Below are 15,099 nucleotides of genomic sequence, written 5' to 3'. Positions count from 1 at the left end.
ATCAGTGGCAGCGTGGCTTATTTCCACGAGCTGTGCTTTCGACGAACGGCAGAGTTGCAGTCAGATAAGAGGGACAGACAACGAGCGCGAAACGCCATCTAATTATACTCGCGACTGGAGGAAGTCCCCTTTTATCTGCTCGTTTGGGCTCCACTGACTGGGAGACTGTCGTGGTGATGCACAGAACACGAAGTAAATAATTTAACACATTGAAACCCATATTGAAAAGTAACCTGGTAAAGGTTCTTTTGAATGTTCATAACGGGTGTGTTTATTGGTGGAAGTTTGTTCTGGAGTACGCCACATTGAGTATTAATAGCTATAGTGCAATAGAGCCTGCAAACGTCTGTTTACAGACGGTACTTCCTAGAGTCGAGTTAACTGATGGAACACAGAAGTTGACTGTCTGGTTATTTTAGAGAGTCGGTGGTTAGGTATGTCACAGTTTGCGTCCAGCGCTCTAAAAATGGAACGCGGGCAAAATGTCACCGACGCTCCCTGCGCCAGTCACAAGGAGGCGCTCTCGTGCATAGCTGGAATATCCTGGAAGGCACGGGCAACGTGATCTGTGGTGCCGTCTTTGGGGGGCCGCGTGGCTCAGGGCTGGCAGTACACCACGAGGAAACCCGGCTGCTTTCAGGTGCCGAGAGAGGGGAGAGCAGCAGCTGTTGTCCCGGTTGTCAAACGAGGGTATGACCCGGCTTTTTAATTTCGGTTTGTTCTGCATCGCGGCATCGTCTTTCAGGTCATGTGAGGAGGGACGGCCTTGCAGGCTGAAGCCCCGCCCCTTCAGACAGCATGACAGGTCCCTGAGTCGTTTTCCTAGAACATGAAAAGCACCTTATTTCTGGGTACATTGTCGGGTTAGTTTAATGTCTTAGGGTCAGTTGAGTGTGTTTATATTAGTTGAACATGGTAGATTAGCTGACGGTTGCTTGCTGATTGGTTGAAAATGTTCATCAGGTTAGCTGACTATGTTAACAGTAAAGTTGGTCCAGCACTGCATGGATACACTGTTATCTTCATGTATGGACAGATGTGGATTTGGTTTTATAAGTCACTCTGGATCGAGGTGTCTTCAGTAATGAGTCGAAATGTAATCGTGAAGGTCTCAAGTAATTTTTTATTTTCATTATTATTCTTTTCAAATAAATTTGGTGCCCAACATGGGGCTGAGCATTTCCAAGTCCCACCCCAATGACTGGAATATCCAGTCATCTGCAACTGCAGGTGTCTGAGTTTTGTTCTTGGTGTTGTTTCTTAATTTTAGTCCTCCGTTTCACTCCTGTTCCTCTATTTTCTGCTTCTTTTAATTACATAAAAAATTTTATACTGTGATGAACTCATTGGTTCATTTTAATTTCTCACATTTAATTTCAATTCCAGTATTCACTCATTCATTTCTATTTCAGCTTCGATGTAGGAAATTATTGGAGTCCCATTTTTGGTAGGCTATCTGGCGTGATAGGTATTTGGCATGCTGTTATTTTGGCCTGAATGTGTGAGCAACCAATGATCTTGTCTGATCCTGTGCCACTCGTGTTGACTGGCAAATTTCCACAACTTGAAATAACAGCGTGATTATGAAATAAAAGTCCCATTATAAACTGTTGCCATGAAATGAAAAAAGTTACGACTAAAAAAAAAAAAAAAGACTACTTGGAAAAGTGCCATTATGACCTTTTTTTAAAATAAAAAGGCCATTTTGAAATAAAACCCATTTTTACAAAATGAAATATGTAACAATGTTGTCAGAATGAGTATGAGGAAATATTTTGTAATGATGAGTTGAGTTTTTAAATTATTGAATTATTTCGCTATTTATTGATTTGTATATATATCCCCGCCTTAATTCATATGACTGTTTATACTATAAAGGCACATTTACTAATTTAATTTAGGCAAAAATGGGATTCCACAGAAAATGTGCTAAATACATGCATATTTTTTACTATTGCGCAGTAGAATAAAGAAAAATCAGCTTAAGTTTTAAATAATCTGATCTTTACCCTTGTCACTATTCCACACGTTCCTCACATCTGAGTCTCCAGTTTAATTTTAGTCGAAGCCGTTCATGGCTTCCTGGCTTTTAGTTCTCAGTTAAGGAGCCTTTAAAGAGACGTGTTTTTCAGTTTTACTGTACAGTTTACAGTACAGTTTACGGATGGACCCAGTCAGTTTTTGTGTGCGATGAAGTACGTACCAGGGCCATCAGTGGGTGAAAACACACTTCAGGTGACTGTGTGTGCAGTGGTGTTATGCCTCCAGAGGCTGTGCCATTGTAAGCGCTGGTGTGAAGCTGAAGGCTGAGGGCTTGAAGTAGGCTGGAGAGGTAAGGATGTGAGGGGGAGAATGACTCAGGCAGGGTAATCATGGTGATGAACACCAAAGCACTCCGTGTCCGTAATGCACAGGGCCCGTCTTTCTGAGGCAGCCAAATGCCTTCACTTCTCACTGCAGCCTCAGAGCTCTGCTCTTACTGATGGGGTATTCCTGGGGAGTGCCTGTGCCTGTGCCTGTGTGTGTGTGTGTGTGTGTGTGTGTGTGTGTGTGTGTGTGTGTGTGTGTGTGTGTGTGTGTGTGTGTGTGTGTGTGTGTGTGTGTGTGTGTGTGTGTGTGTGTGTGTGTGTGTGTGTGTGTGTGTGTGTGTGTGTGTGTGTGTGTGTGTGTGTGTGTGTGTTGTGTACTGTAAATAAATAACTAAGGTGTTGTGGTGCAAGTTTGCAGTTTGCTTCTGAATGTTTCTTTGTATATGAAATGTTTACAAAGTTAATATTAGTAGTTAATATCCATGTTAAATTCAGCTCATAGAACATGCTAGTTGCGTGCGAAGAAGCTCATGTCTGCAGAAAGTGTTTTAATATATTTTGGTTCCATTACATGCTGGGAATTCAATTTAGAAAATTTGGTGATGGAGAGCTAACGGTTTGAGGGATACTATTGGCTGCGTTGTGGCCGCAGTGAGCAGAGGAACGTTCGCAGAGATGCCTCAGACTGGGCGGTGGTGAGGGGCTTGTGAAGGCAGGTGCAGTGAAACAGTGCTGTAATGGTTTGTTCTTTCTGTCTCTCTCTCTCCTCTCCCACCCCCCCTCTTCACCCCCTAGATGAGGACATACCTGCAGATATGGTTGCAGAAGAATCCGGTCCAGGAGCTCAGAACAGTCCCTACCAACTGCGCAGGAAGTCCCTTTTGCCCAAGAGAACCGCGTGCCCAGCGAAGAGCAGCATGGAGGTCTGTGTGCCCCAGTGCGACCGCGCCCGTGACCGCGCTCCGCCCGGCGTTCGCCTCTGTGCGACCAATAGACAAACATCTAAAACCGAGCGCGGGTTTCTGAAACGTGCTACAGCCAGCTGCCGTAGAGACTTGAATTTTTCTTTCTTTTTGTAGGGTGCTTCCACCTCGACCACGGAGAACTTCGGACACCGTGCAAAACGCGCCAGAGTGTCGGGAAAATCACAAGACCTGCCAGGTGAGCATCTTTCTTCCTGGTAACCTTTCCGAGTGACCTTCACCCTCGTCCGCCAGTGTTGTGGGAGAGCGTGGGTGGGTGGGTGGGTGGGAGGCGGGCGGGGGGGTGAAGGGGGTTGACGGCGTTGAGCGCGTTGGCGACGCTGACGGTCCGCTCGTTCCCCGTGCTCCCCAGCCGCCCCCGCGGAGCAGTACCTGCAGGAGAAGCTTCCGGACGAGGTGGTGCTGAAGATCTTCTCCTACCTGCTGGAGCAGGACCTGTGCCAGGCCGCCTGCGTGTGCAAGCGCTTCAGCGAGCTCGCCAACGACCCCATCCTCTGGTGAGCGCCGTTCCCCGACCGTCCGTCCGTCCGTCCGTCCGTCCGTCCGTCCGGCCGCCGCACTGAAACCGCGGAGCCGGAACAATCGCAGCAGCGCGCTAGGAATCGGAGCCGCATCGCTGTCGGAAACACGTCCCGCACGCCGCTATGTCCACAATACAGACCCACACAATGAGCACCCTCCGCACCGTTCATTCCCAGTCCTGCTTCAAGTCCAGACGTTCTTCAGTGTACCCCTGTCTAAATTTCAGAAGTTTGAAGCGCTTGAATTGTTGTGAAAAGGATTTTGGCGTCCTGAAATGATTCCAGATCAAACTGCCGGTCCTCCATTCACAGCAAACCTACAAAGCAGGTTTCGTTGTGTTTGTTGACATGAGCTCATCAATATCCCAGTTGCTAGTAACTTGTGTGGATGAAAGGTCATTTCCCTCCCAGAGTGCTTGGTGTTTTTGTTGGTGGGCCTGAGCCCTGTGATTTCTGGACATTGCAGGAAGAGGCTGTATATGGAGGTGTTTGAGTACACGCGTCCCATGATGCACCCTGAGCCCGGAAAGTTCTACCAGATCAACCCTGAAGAGTACGAGCAGCCCAACCCCTGGAAGGAGAGCTTTCAGCAGCTGGTAAGGGGGGGGGGGGGGGCGGGTGTGATTAAGTGTGTGAGGGAGTGTGTGAGAGGGAAGATGTCTGCTTGTGTGGATATTTGTCTGTGTGTGTGTGTGAGTGTTGTACATTCAAACTGGACAATGCTACAGAGATCAATTGTAGTGCTTTCCACATGCCAGAATACTGACCTGAAGGAGGAAACGCTGATGATTTTAAATTTACATGATATATGATCAAAAAAACACCTTGAAATCTTAAATGATCAGGAAGTGATCCTACGTGTGATTTCCTTCAACCATCATCTGTATGCTGAGCTGAAATTTGTGTGAAATGGCGTTGTTTGCAGTACAAAGGAGCACACGTAAAGCCAGGCTTTGCTGAACACTTCTACAGCGACCCAGCCAGGTACAAAGGACGAGAGCACATGCTGGTAAGCGATCTCTACTCCAGTCCCTTCGCTCACCCGTCTCTCTTGATAAACGCCAAACGCACGTTATCACGTCTTTACTGACGTTGCTCAAAATTGGCCACGCTGTGGCGTCCATTTGAGGAGAGATTGTAACGATGCGTCTGAGATACGGGGTGCATCTGCAGTTTCGTTTGCACATGTCCGGGGTATCTTACGCGAGAAGGGCCAGTGGGGGTGAAGGGTTTTTGCATTAGTCCAGCACTGAGACACCTGATTCTGCATATTAACTTCGATGCTCTGATGAAGGCAGTAATGCCGAAACGCGTTAGCGTTATTTTAATGTGTGCCTATAAATAAGCAGTAAAAAGTAAGGAGTCTGTATTTTTTCCATTATTTTTGGATGTGCTACCTCACTCGTGTTTATGAGTTGTTTGATGGGTTAATGTGTATTTGGGCTCAGCACTCCTCTTCATTCTGCTGGTTGATGCACACTTTTTCCTATCTTCGATATCTGCATATTAACATCTTGATTGAAAACCAGGGTTAATTAATTGGTTGAATTTGGTGTCATAGTGCTGGGCTTAAAAAAAAAAAAAAGTAAAAAAAACTTGTATAGGCAGAAATGACACAGACAGAAGGCCCAGCGGAGCTGAAAGCTGGGGGCGTGGCTGCCTTCTCGTGTTCTCCCAGCATTCACGCCTCTGGTCCCTCCCTCTCTGTTCTGTCCCCTCCCCCTTGGCGCTGGCTCCTCCCCACCAGTACTACGACACCATCGAAGATGCCCTGGGCGGAGTGCAGGAGGCTCATTTCGACGGCCTGATATTCGTCCACTCCGGGATCTACACCGACGAGTGGATCTACATCGAGTCGCCAATAACAATGATCGGCGCAGGTACGAAACAGAATTTTATCCTACAGCAAGCAGCATTCTGGTAGAAGGGAAGTTGAGTTCTGGCCAACAAGAAGCAGTATTCAGGCACATGTAAAGCAGCGTGCTGGTGTGCAGGATGCAGAATTCCTATGGTGACCAGGTCGATACACCGATGGAATTGGAAACGCTCTTCAAGCCATTGCAACGCGCTGCCATTAGTGATTTACTGTACGTGTGTTTGAGTTGAAAGTAGTATTTGTTGGCTGAATGTGTGGAAATATTTTTCCCCCTCACTTTTTGCAGCCCCTGGGAAGGTGGCGGATAAAGTGATCATTGAGAACACCAGAGATTCCACGTTTGTGTTCATGGAAGGGTCAGAGGATGCCTACGTGGGCTACATGACCATCAGGGTACGTTCCCCCGTCTGGCTGCCTGCCCTCTCTTGGCCCCGCCCCCGCCCTCTTCTCCGATTGGGTACCTGAACTGCTGTCTCCCTCCCTCTCTGCTGCAGTTCAACCCCGACGACAAGTCTGCTCAGCACCACAACGCCCACCACTGCCTGGAGATCACCGTCAACTGCAGCCCCATCATCGACCACTGCGTCATCCGCAGCACCTGCACAGGTAAGCGCCGCATTCACCGTAACTGCAGTGCGTCGCACAATCACGTGATTGCAAAAGTGTTATAGGCACTGTAGTGCATTTCTCTATGGAGGATTGTGGGTATTGTAGTCCATAACTGTGCTTGCTCTCCTCTCCCTGCAGTGGGCTCAGCAGTGTGTGTGAGTGGCCAGGGGGCGTGTCCCACCATCAAGCACTGCAACATCAGCGACTGTGAGAACGTGGGGCTGTACATCACGGATCACGCACAGGTAAGAGCCAGCCGACGTCACCCGTCATGCCCAGTAATATCAACACGTCAGGTACACACACACACAATCAGTAGAGGTACACCACTACCCATCCACAGAAACTCTACTGAACCACAGCAAGGAAACTGTTGAAAGTAATATATACTACACGCAGATGAAGGCAGGTGACCCAACAGCTTTATTAAAATATGCACCTGTTTACAAATGATAAATTGTGAACGACCCATAAGCCCAGGAAAAGAGTATCGGCTATGCTAATCGCTTAATTTTTAGTTGCGTCATTATGAGTTGATGAGTCTGTTTCCCTGCCGCTCTTCCACTAGGGCATATATGAGGACAACGAGATCTCCAACAACGCGCTGGCGGGGATCTGGGTGAAGAACCACGGCAACCCCATTATCAGGCGGAACCACATTCACCATGGGAGAGATGTTGGGGTCTTCACCTTCGACCATGGCATGGTAACCATGACAATGCCGCTGCCTTTCGCAACTTAATGAACAGTCAACCTTTGTGTCCATCCTCACCCACCATACAGAGCCCAGGGTCAGATTAACATTAGGAAGTGAGGGGGCGGAGTCTCCGGGGTTTGAGGTGGGCCTTGGAGTCTGATTTGGAGACACCCGAGTCACTCAACATCCATTGGTCCACATTTATTTTTATTTTACAGGTTTCATTTTGTCTAGCCAATTGGTAGCTCTAATTGTTCTGTTAATTACCTGGTAGAAAAGAAAACCAGGGCGTGATTTGGATTCAAGGTCCAGATTTGAGTCTCCGTGGCGTGCGCGGGGTTCGGGGCGTGTCCCGCATTGTGAGCGCGGCCGCACGAGTCCGGGGGTCCTCACTTCCGTCTCCCGCCGCAGGGCTACTTCGAGAGCTGCAACATCCACAGGAACCGGATAGCGGGCTTCGAGGTGAAGGCGTACGCCAACCCCACGGTGGTGCACTGCGAGATCCACCACGGCCAGACCGGCGGCATCTACGTGCATGAGAAGGGGCGGGGCCAGTTCATCGAGAACAAGATCTATGCAAACAACTTCGCCGGCGTGTGGATCACCTCCAACAGCGACCCCACCATAAGGTCTGCACCCGTGGTTTTTGTGATGTCACCCTGCCTGAGGCTCCTAAACTTTCTAGCACTTAATTCCAGTGTCACTGGGAGTGTGAAAGTTTGGTTTTCTTCGGTTTTTATAAAGAATTTTGGCTGAGTGAGATGGCAGTTGGAACAAACCTTTGCAACTCTGTCTAATTGGGTCAGCCTGTCATTGGTTAAGATAAAGCACTCTACTCCTTGCTATTCAGATAAGCATTCTGTTGGCGTTGCCATGGAAACAGCCAATCTTGGCAAATGAATGGTGTGATTTCCTGTCCCTTGTGAAATAACTTCCTTGTGGAGATCTGCTTTATTATAAATAGTACTTTCTGATCAACTTTTTCTAAATCCAGAGGGAACTCCATCTTCAACGGTAACCAAGGAGGCGTTTACATATTTGGCGATGGGCGGGGCCTCATCGAAAGCAACGACATCTACGGCAACGCCTTGGCGGGGATCCAAATCCGAACCAACAGCTGCCCCATCGTCCGGCACAACAAGATTCACGATGGTCAGCATGGGGGCATCTATGTGGTGAGTGGAGTTCTGTACACGTGTGCAAGCGCGCACACACACACACAGCAGAGAAAGTGCTTGCATACACTCACTCTCACATACTGCAGTTTTCTTATGTATAAAAGCTCTTTTTGCTACAAAAAGAATGAAGTTATGTGCTGATGCGCACACATACACATCCTGACAGCCGCAGTTCTCTCTCACACACACACACACACACACACACGCTGAACACACACACACCGGTCTTCCTGCATACTTTACGAGGACGGCATTAATTAGGGAGATCGATGTTGTGCAGAAAGGGGGTGCAATCTCACCCGAGCACGTGTATTCACCATTCTCCCTCCAGCACGAGAAAGGGCAGGGTGTGATCGAGGAGAACGAGGTGTACAGCAACACCCTGGCGGGCGTGTGGGTGACGACGGGCAGTACCCCCGTGCTGCGGAAGAACCGGATACACAGCGGCAAGCAGGTACAGTGGGCGGGGCCGGAGGGCGGGGCTTGCCTCCCGTCTGTTACAGTAACCCTGGACACCGCACACGTCAGTTTCATTCCGTCCCTCCCTACAGAAACCTAAGGCCTGGTTTTTCTTCTTTTTACACCTTTCTGACAAACAGGTCGGTGTGTATTTCTATGACAACGGGCACGGTGTACTGGAGGACAACGACATCTACAACCACATGTACTCGGGCGTTCAGATCAGGTGAGTCTGGCCTGAGTGAGGGGTGAAGCTACAGCGCACGGAAGTTCACTCGCAGTCGCCAGTAGTTTCTTGGAAATTTCACACTGCTGGGCTTATGGTGGGCGCAGTTTTATTTTTGCTGTTGCTGGCCACTCTTTGGTAGATAAATTGATCCATCTTTGTTGTGCATAGAAATTTGCATTAGGATGAAGATGTCTGCAGAGTTTCCCTGGGGGTGATCATGGCACGGCCACCAAGGCAGTTCAAATTGTCGTGCAAATTTGAAAAATTTGAATGGCTAGTCTTTGCTGTCACTGATATTCAAAAGTGTATTAATGCTTGCATCTGTTTGAGAGTTTTCTGGCTGTGCTGAGTGGCATATTGTGGTATACCGACACGAGCCGGTGGATCTGACCAAGACTTTTGACGTCCAATTTGTTCACAGAACCGGCAGCAACCCCAAGATCCGGCGGAACAAGATCTGGGGCGGTCAGAATGGTGGGATTCTGGTTTACAACTCTGGTGAGTAATAGTCAGTGACGATACCCCCTACCCCCATACCATACTTCCACTGAACTGCAGTCACAGTTACCATACCCCCTCGGAACTACAGTTTTAGTTACCATACCCCCTAGCCTTTAGTCACAATTACCATTCCCCCTCTGAACTGCAGTCACAGTTACCCTGCCCCTCTGAACTGCAGTCACAGTTACCATGCCCCTCTGACCTGCAGTCACAGTTACCATGCCCCTCTGACCTGCAGTCTCAGTTACTATGCCCCTCTGAACTGCAGTCACAGTTACCATGCCCCTCTGAACTGCAGTCACAGTTACTATGCCCCTCTGAACTGCAGTCACAGTTACTATGCCCCTCTGAACTGCAGTCACAGTTAACCTTATCCCCTCCGAACTGAAGTCGGGTACCATGCCCCCTCTGATCTGCAGTCACAGTTACCATGCCCCTCTGAACTGCAGTCACAGTTACCATGCCCCTCTGAACTGCAGTCACAGTTACCATGCCCCTCTGACCTGCAGTCACAGTTACCATGCCCCTCTGAACTGCAGCCACAGTTACCATGCCCCTCTGAACTGCAGTCACAGTTACCATGCCCCTCTGAACTGCAGCCACAGTTACCATGCCCCTCTGAACTGCAGTCACAGTTACCATGCCCCTCTGAACTGCAGTCTCAGTTACCATGCCCCTCTGAACTGCAGTCACAGTTACCATGCCCCTCTGAACTGCATTCAGTTACCATGCCCCTCTGAACTGCAGTCTCAGTTACCATGCCCCTCTGACCTGCAGTCACAGTTACCATGCCCCTCTGAACTGCAGTCACAGTTACCATGCCCCTCTGAACTGCAGTCACAGTTACCATGCCCCTCTGAACTGCAGTCACAGTTACTATGCCCCTCTGAACTGCAGTCACAGTTACTATGCCCCTCTGAACTGCAGTCACAGTTAACCTTATCCCCTCCGAACTGAAGTCGGGTACCATGCCCCCTCTGATCTGCTCAGTCACAGGCAAGGGGTTCTGGGTGTTGTAGTGTTTTACCACACTCTCCCTGTGCCATCATTATTGAGTTGCACCACATTATCACTGCATGAATCACACTCCACTCAGTTCAGAACCATGACCTTCGCTTTAACCCCCAGGCTTGGGGTTCATTGAGGACAACGAGATCTTCGACAATGCCATGGCCGGGGTTTGGATCAAGACAGACAGCAACCCCACACTCCGGAGGAATAAAATCCACGATGGACGAGATGGAGGGATCTGCATTTTCAATGGAGGGAGAGGTAAGGCCAGTGTGGGAGGGGGGATAGTGACTGGGAGCTCACGTTGGAGGTGTCACAAGACCAATTTGTTTCTGTGCCGAAGTTACGGTTAAGACAGACAGGCAGATGTATGTCAGACTCCAGATAAGTTTGTCCTCTTGTTTACACTGTTAGTTTTTGTTTGGTAGCAACAGTACTACGCTGTTGGCCTTACCCTTGTTTTGAATTATCATGGTCTGTACTGGAAAGCTACTTGTTCATAGAAGAGATTGCACGGTCATGAGACGAGGACGTTAGTTCAGATGATTTTTATCTATTTATTTTTTTGGCTATGTCATAAAATGTGAAAGCCATCACTCAAATTCACGCACACAGAATAAGTGAAAATAAGTGAAGGTCCTGTTGAACAAATAATTAGTGCAGAGGGCTTGACTGAATAACGGTTCAATTGGGCCCTCTACTGGTTCCGTGCTGTAATTGCAGTTCCCTTGATCTTTGAAAAACCTTCAGTGCTTTCATTCTGTGAAGCCACAGGCAGCTGCTGAAATGTTAGGGACACATTTAATCCCTTAACTGTATGTAATGTGTTCATCTTTCTCTTCAGCCTACTAACTTCACATTGTTTACTTTCTGGTACAGTCGTGTCTGGATTGTTTGCTGTGGGAACATTAGACACTGCTGAATAGTATTCACAGCCCAAAGCATCCATGAGTGTCTATACTGACATTTCTTTTTTAGAAACAATCCTAACCTCTATTCCATGTACTGTTGCACAATTTTGGGAGCGCTTCAGTATTGCATCAAAAAAAATTCTTAGAACTCTCTTTAAAATGCCAGTGGCTTGCCATGGAAGACATGACTCTCCACAGTTCTGGTTTATCTGAGTGTAGTGCCTTATTTCTCTGCTTCTCTCCCACAGGGCTGTTGGAAGAGAACGACATCTTCCGGAACGCCCAGGCGGGCGTGCTCATCAGCACCAACAGCCACCCTGTCCTGCGCAAGAACAGGATATTCGACGGCTTCGCCGCCGGTGAGCCTTTTTTTAGCTTCCTGTTAATGGGCCGGGGAGTCCGCTTTCTGTTGCTCATTGAAAGCCGTGGGCTACGTGAGCTCTGGTTTCTTGGGCCTTATATTCTCTCTAAGCTTACTGCAGAGGGAAAGAAAGACTTCAGTGATAGGAGAAGGGTGTGTCATTAAACCAAAAAGGATAGAGCACCATAATCTATCAGTCACTTTGATTTGAACCAATCGTAATGGATTGCTGTGGAGGGCAAAGTAGTATGTTCGGTGCAAACGAGTCGATGATTGGCTGCTCATTGTAGCTCCACCTCTGTGGGTTTCATGAAACCTCACCCTCCCATCATAGTATAATAACAGAATATTATAAAGATGAATTTAGTGTTTTAAATTGACTGTTTGACTCTCGCTGTCAGGTATCGAGATCACGAACCATGCCACGGCGACACTAGAGGGCAATCAGATCTTCAACAATCGTTTCGGAGGGCTTTTCCTGGCGTCTGGAGTCAACGTTACCATGAAAGGTAAAATGCGATTTTTCTTTAGCTTTTAACCCCTTGAAAACAGGCTGCTAATGCACATTTTCAAAAGGAGAAGAAGGAAATAACTTTCCAGAATAACAGCGGGGTCAACAAACAGGGAAAATGTAAAATGATACCTGAGAAAAGGAATATAAGCCAATTTACAGCTTCGAGTTGATGTAAAGTTCATATATGTTCATAAGCTACGCACTGGTGCACCTTTGGGTCATTATTAACTCCTTCACGCAGATGGCAACTGTGGGCAATCCTCACCCATTTAGGGGGTGTTCTATTTAAGGCTTTATATCTCCAGATGTGAGCATCATAGAGACTCGGAAAATGGCTTAAATGAAGCAAGACACTTGTACCATGTGCAATACTAGATTAGGTTATATTAATATTTTATGTTGAAAAAAAAGTGCCACACACGCAATTATCTTGGCGGAAATGCGAAAATGAAGTTGTCCTTCAGTTTGAAATGAAGTACTAAGAGATCACTTATGTATAACAGGTAAAACTATACGTGTCCTGGATCATAAACTTCTTGACCACTAGTCGAAATGTAAGGGAGATACGGAATGTAAGGGAGATATGTGGACGTGATATGAGATCTATGAAGCAAAAGCAGTGTACCCTGGTGTCCCTTAGTGAGAATTGCTGCCAATCATAACTTACTCCTATATTTCAATAACTCGGTTAAATCACTTTCAATTCCTATATCAACTGTTTTGACTCATGAAACTCACTTTTTAATTTTCAAGTGGGAATGACATCTCTTCATCAGTATAGGGTCTGAGATATCTAGGGGTCCAAAAACCTATCCAAAATGAATAAAATGCTTTTTGTCTATTATAAAGCATATAAATGTGCCCTTTATGATGGTTTAAGATGAAAAATTGATATCACATTGATAAAAATAATGCAAAAACATTTTGACACACTGTGGAACACATACCTGAATATGTAACCATTCACTCTTGTATGTGTTTTTTTATACTGTACGGAATGTAATCTTTTGTTGCATGGGGATGGGACAGCATTTGCAAATGTTACTATTTATCGCTCCCAAGGGAAATTTTACGTTCATCTAGTACATATCAGCACACGGTAAATTTCAATTTTAAGTTTGAGTATTTCAATGTGCTAAGTGACAAGTGGAGATACTAATAGCCCACATAATGTACAATAAGATTACAATAAAATAATGTTCCTATAATGTAAAATAATGCTTAGGTGCTTGTGAAATCGCTGCATCTGTGAATAGCGCAAACCTCTTAAGAGGCACTTCACATTTCATTGTTTTAACAAAGCGGGCCACTGCCAGCCGTTACACTACGCTGACACTGCCCATGGTACACTTACAATGGCCCTATACAAACAGCTAGGCCTGTTAGTTAGCCCCCAATACAAATGTTCTGCGCATTATTAGCAAAGGCTAACAGTTGTCTCTTACAACCAATGCGAATGTAACAATATCAAAAATATGACACTGTAGATAATTGAAATGTTACAAGCAGTAAATACTTACATCTTTATATGTATACGGGGTAGACTTTGTTTCCTCCTCCTCTTCTTACCCACGCCCCAGAGAATTTGTTTCAGGCATGCTGATGAGTTGGTAATTAGTAAAATCTTCCAAAAACCAAAGGAAAAAAAAATTATTTTGCCACAACAAGTGCTTGTATATTACCACGTGAAATGTTACAGTTTACTGCACAGTGCTGTGAGGAAGTAAGAGTTCAAGCTGTTGCACTGCACGCTGCTCTTAGTCCTCGTAATAAATTAAAAATGAGACAGGCGAATGCCATTGGGCTAGCTGGTACTGTCCTTTACTAGATGAAATGGTCATCAGTCAAACCTGAATGAACTGAACAGTTACTCTGGTCTAAGTGGGGTTTTGCACATGCCAGTTTCTATTTGCGTGTTTATTTCTCAAACGGATTGTTCAAGACAATAAATGACCACTGAATATTGAAAGGGACATCTTTATGTGTAAAACCCAATGGCAAGATTCCTATTCATTTATCTTGCTGCTGTGACGGAATACAAATTTTTGATGGTGAAAGAAAATTTTTTATGAACTCCCAGATGGTCGCTGTTGGGAGTATGTCGTGCTTGGGGGTTGCAGATGAGACTGCAGGGAGGGGGTGCTTTTTAAATGGAAAACGTGCACGACAAAGGCACTTAGAAACTATGCCAAGTATTTGGCATAGTTGTTCTGTATTTTCTACTAATGAAGCTAGAATGCATGTTTGTTGTTGCACTTCTAGTTTGGTCGCAGGAGCACTGAATGTCTGAGTTGAGTTATTTCAGCATTGCTGGTCACTAGTGGGCTTGTGTGAAAGGGTTAACCCACCTCAACCCTAGAAATGTTCGGTGGTCCCTTTGGCCGAGTTCAGCACTGTCGCCCTTGGGGTACTTCCTTCCTTAACAGAATCTCTACCTCCCCACAGATAACAAAATCTTGAACAACCAGGATGCCATCGAGAAAGCTGTGAGCAGAGGCCAGTGCCTCTACAAGATATCCAGCTACACCAGCTACCCAATGCACGATTTCTACAGGTAAGGTACCCTCCTGCTCCTTCTGTCACTGTCCAAACATGTGTCAGAACCTCACCAGGTCACCTCTTCCCCCCCCCTTTCTGCTCTCCGCTCAGGTGTCACACCTGTAACACGACAGACCGGAACGCCATCTGTGTGAACTGCATTAAGAAGTGCCACCAAGGGCATGACGTAGAGTTTATAAGGCATGATAGGTGAGTGTGCCATTTCCTTTTCCCTAAGGACGTTGGGAGTTGTAGTGATTCCTTCCTTTCCAGCTGTGCTGGCTAAAGGATACTGGGAATTGTAGTGTTGACTTTGTAGTAGTTTTTAGTAATTCCAGCAGGTGAACATAGGATAATATTTCTATTGAAAGTAAGACTGTTGTTATTTCTTTTTCAACATTA

At 46.6% G+C, this 15,099-nt stretch overlaps 1 protein-coding gene across 3 annotated transcripts in view; it reads left to right on the top strand.

Annotated features, from left to right (window-relative positions):
* fbxo11b (F-box protein 11b) overlaps positions 1-15,099 on the top strand; it is a 31,200-nt gene that overhangs the window by 13,228 nt on the left and 2,873 nt on the right. For all 3 annotated transcript variants that reach the window (XM_035405920.1, XM_035405919.1, XM_035405921.1), the window contains exons 2-21: positions 3,105-3,232; positions 3,389-3,470; positions 3,645-3,789; positions 4,280-4,409; positions 4,739-4,822; positions 5,561-5,693; positions 5,976-6,082; positions 6,184-6,295; positions 6,437-6,543; positions 6,867-7,004; positions 7,407-7,624; positions 7,990-8,170; positions 8,505-8,627; positions 8,773-8,858; positions 9,283-9,359; positions 10,491-10,634; positions 11,533-11,643; positions 12,047-12,154; positions 14,605-14,713; positions 14,809-14,907. In XM_035405920.1, coding sequence (XP_035261811.1) covers positions 3,105-3,232; positions 3,389-3,470; positions 3,645-3,789; positions 4,280-4,409; positions 4,739-4,822; positions 5,561-5,693; positions 5,976-6,082; positions 6,184-6,295; positions 6,437-6,543; positions 6,867-7,004; positions 7,407-7,624; positions 7,990-8,170; positions 8,505-8,627; positions 8,773-8,858; positions 9,283-9,359; positions 10,491-10,634; positions 11,533-11,643; positions 12,047-12,154; positions 14,605-14,713; positions 14,809-14,907 — 2,422 coding nt within the window. The remainder of the gene's footprint in view (positions 1-3,104; positions 3,233-3,388; positions 3,471-3,644; positions 3,790-4,279; positions 4,410-4,738; positions 4,823-5,560; positions 5,694-5,975; positions 6,083-6,183; positions 6,296-6,436; positions 6,544-6,866; positions 7,005-7,406; positions 7,625-7,989; positions 8,171-8,504; positions 8,628-8,772; positions 8,859-9,282; positions 9,360-10,490; positions 10,635-11,532; positions 11,644-12,046; positions 12,155-14,604; positions 14,714-14,808; positions 14,908-15,099) is intronic.

This window comes from Anguilla anguilla, chromosome 2, assembly GCF_013347855.1.
Source record: "Anguilla anguilla isolate fAngAng1 chromosome 2, fAngAng1.pri, whole genome shotgun sequence".
Lineage (NCBI taxonomy): Eukaryota > Metazoa > Chordata > Actinopteri > Anguilliformes > Anguillidae > Anguilla > Anguilla anguilla.
Note: the sequence above shows the minus strand (reverse complement) of the source record. Positions and strands in the feature narration are given on the sequence as shown.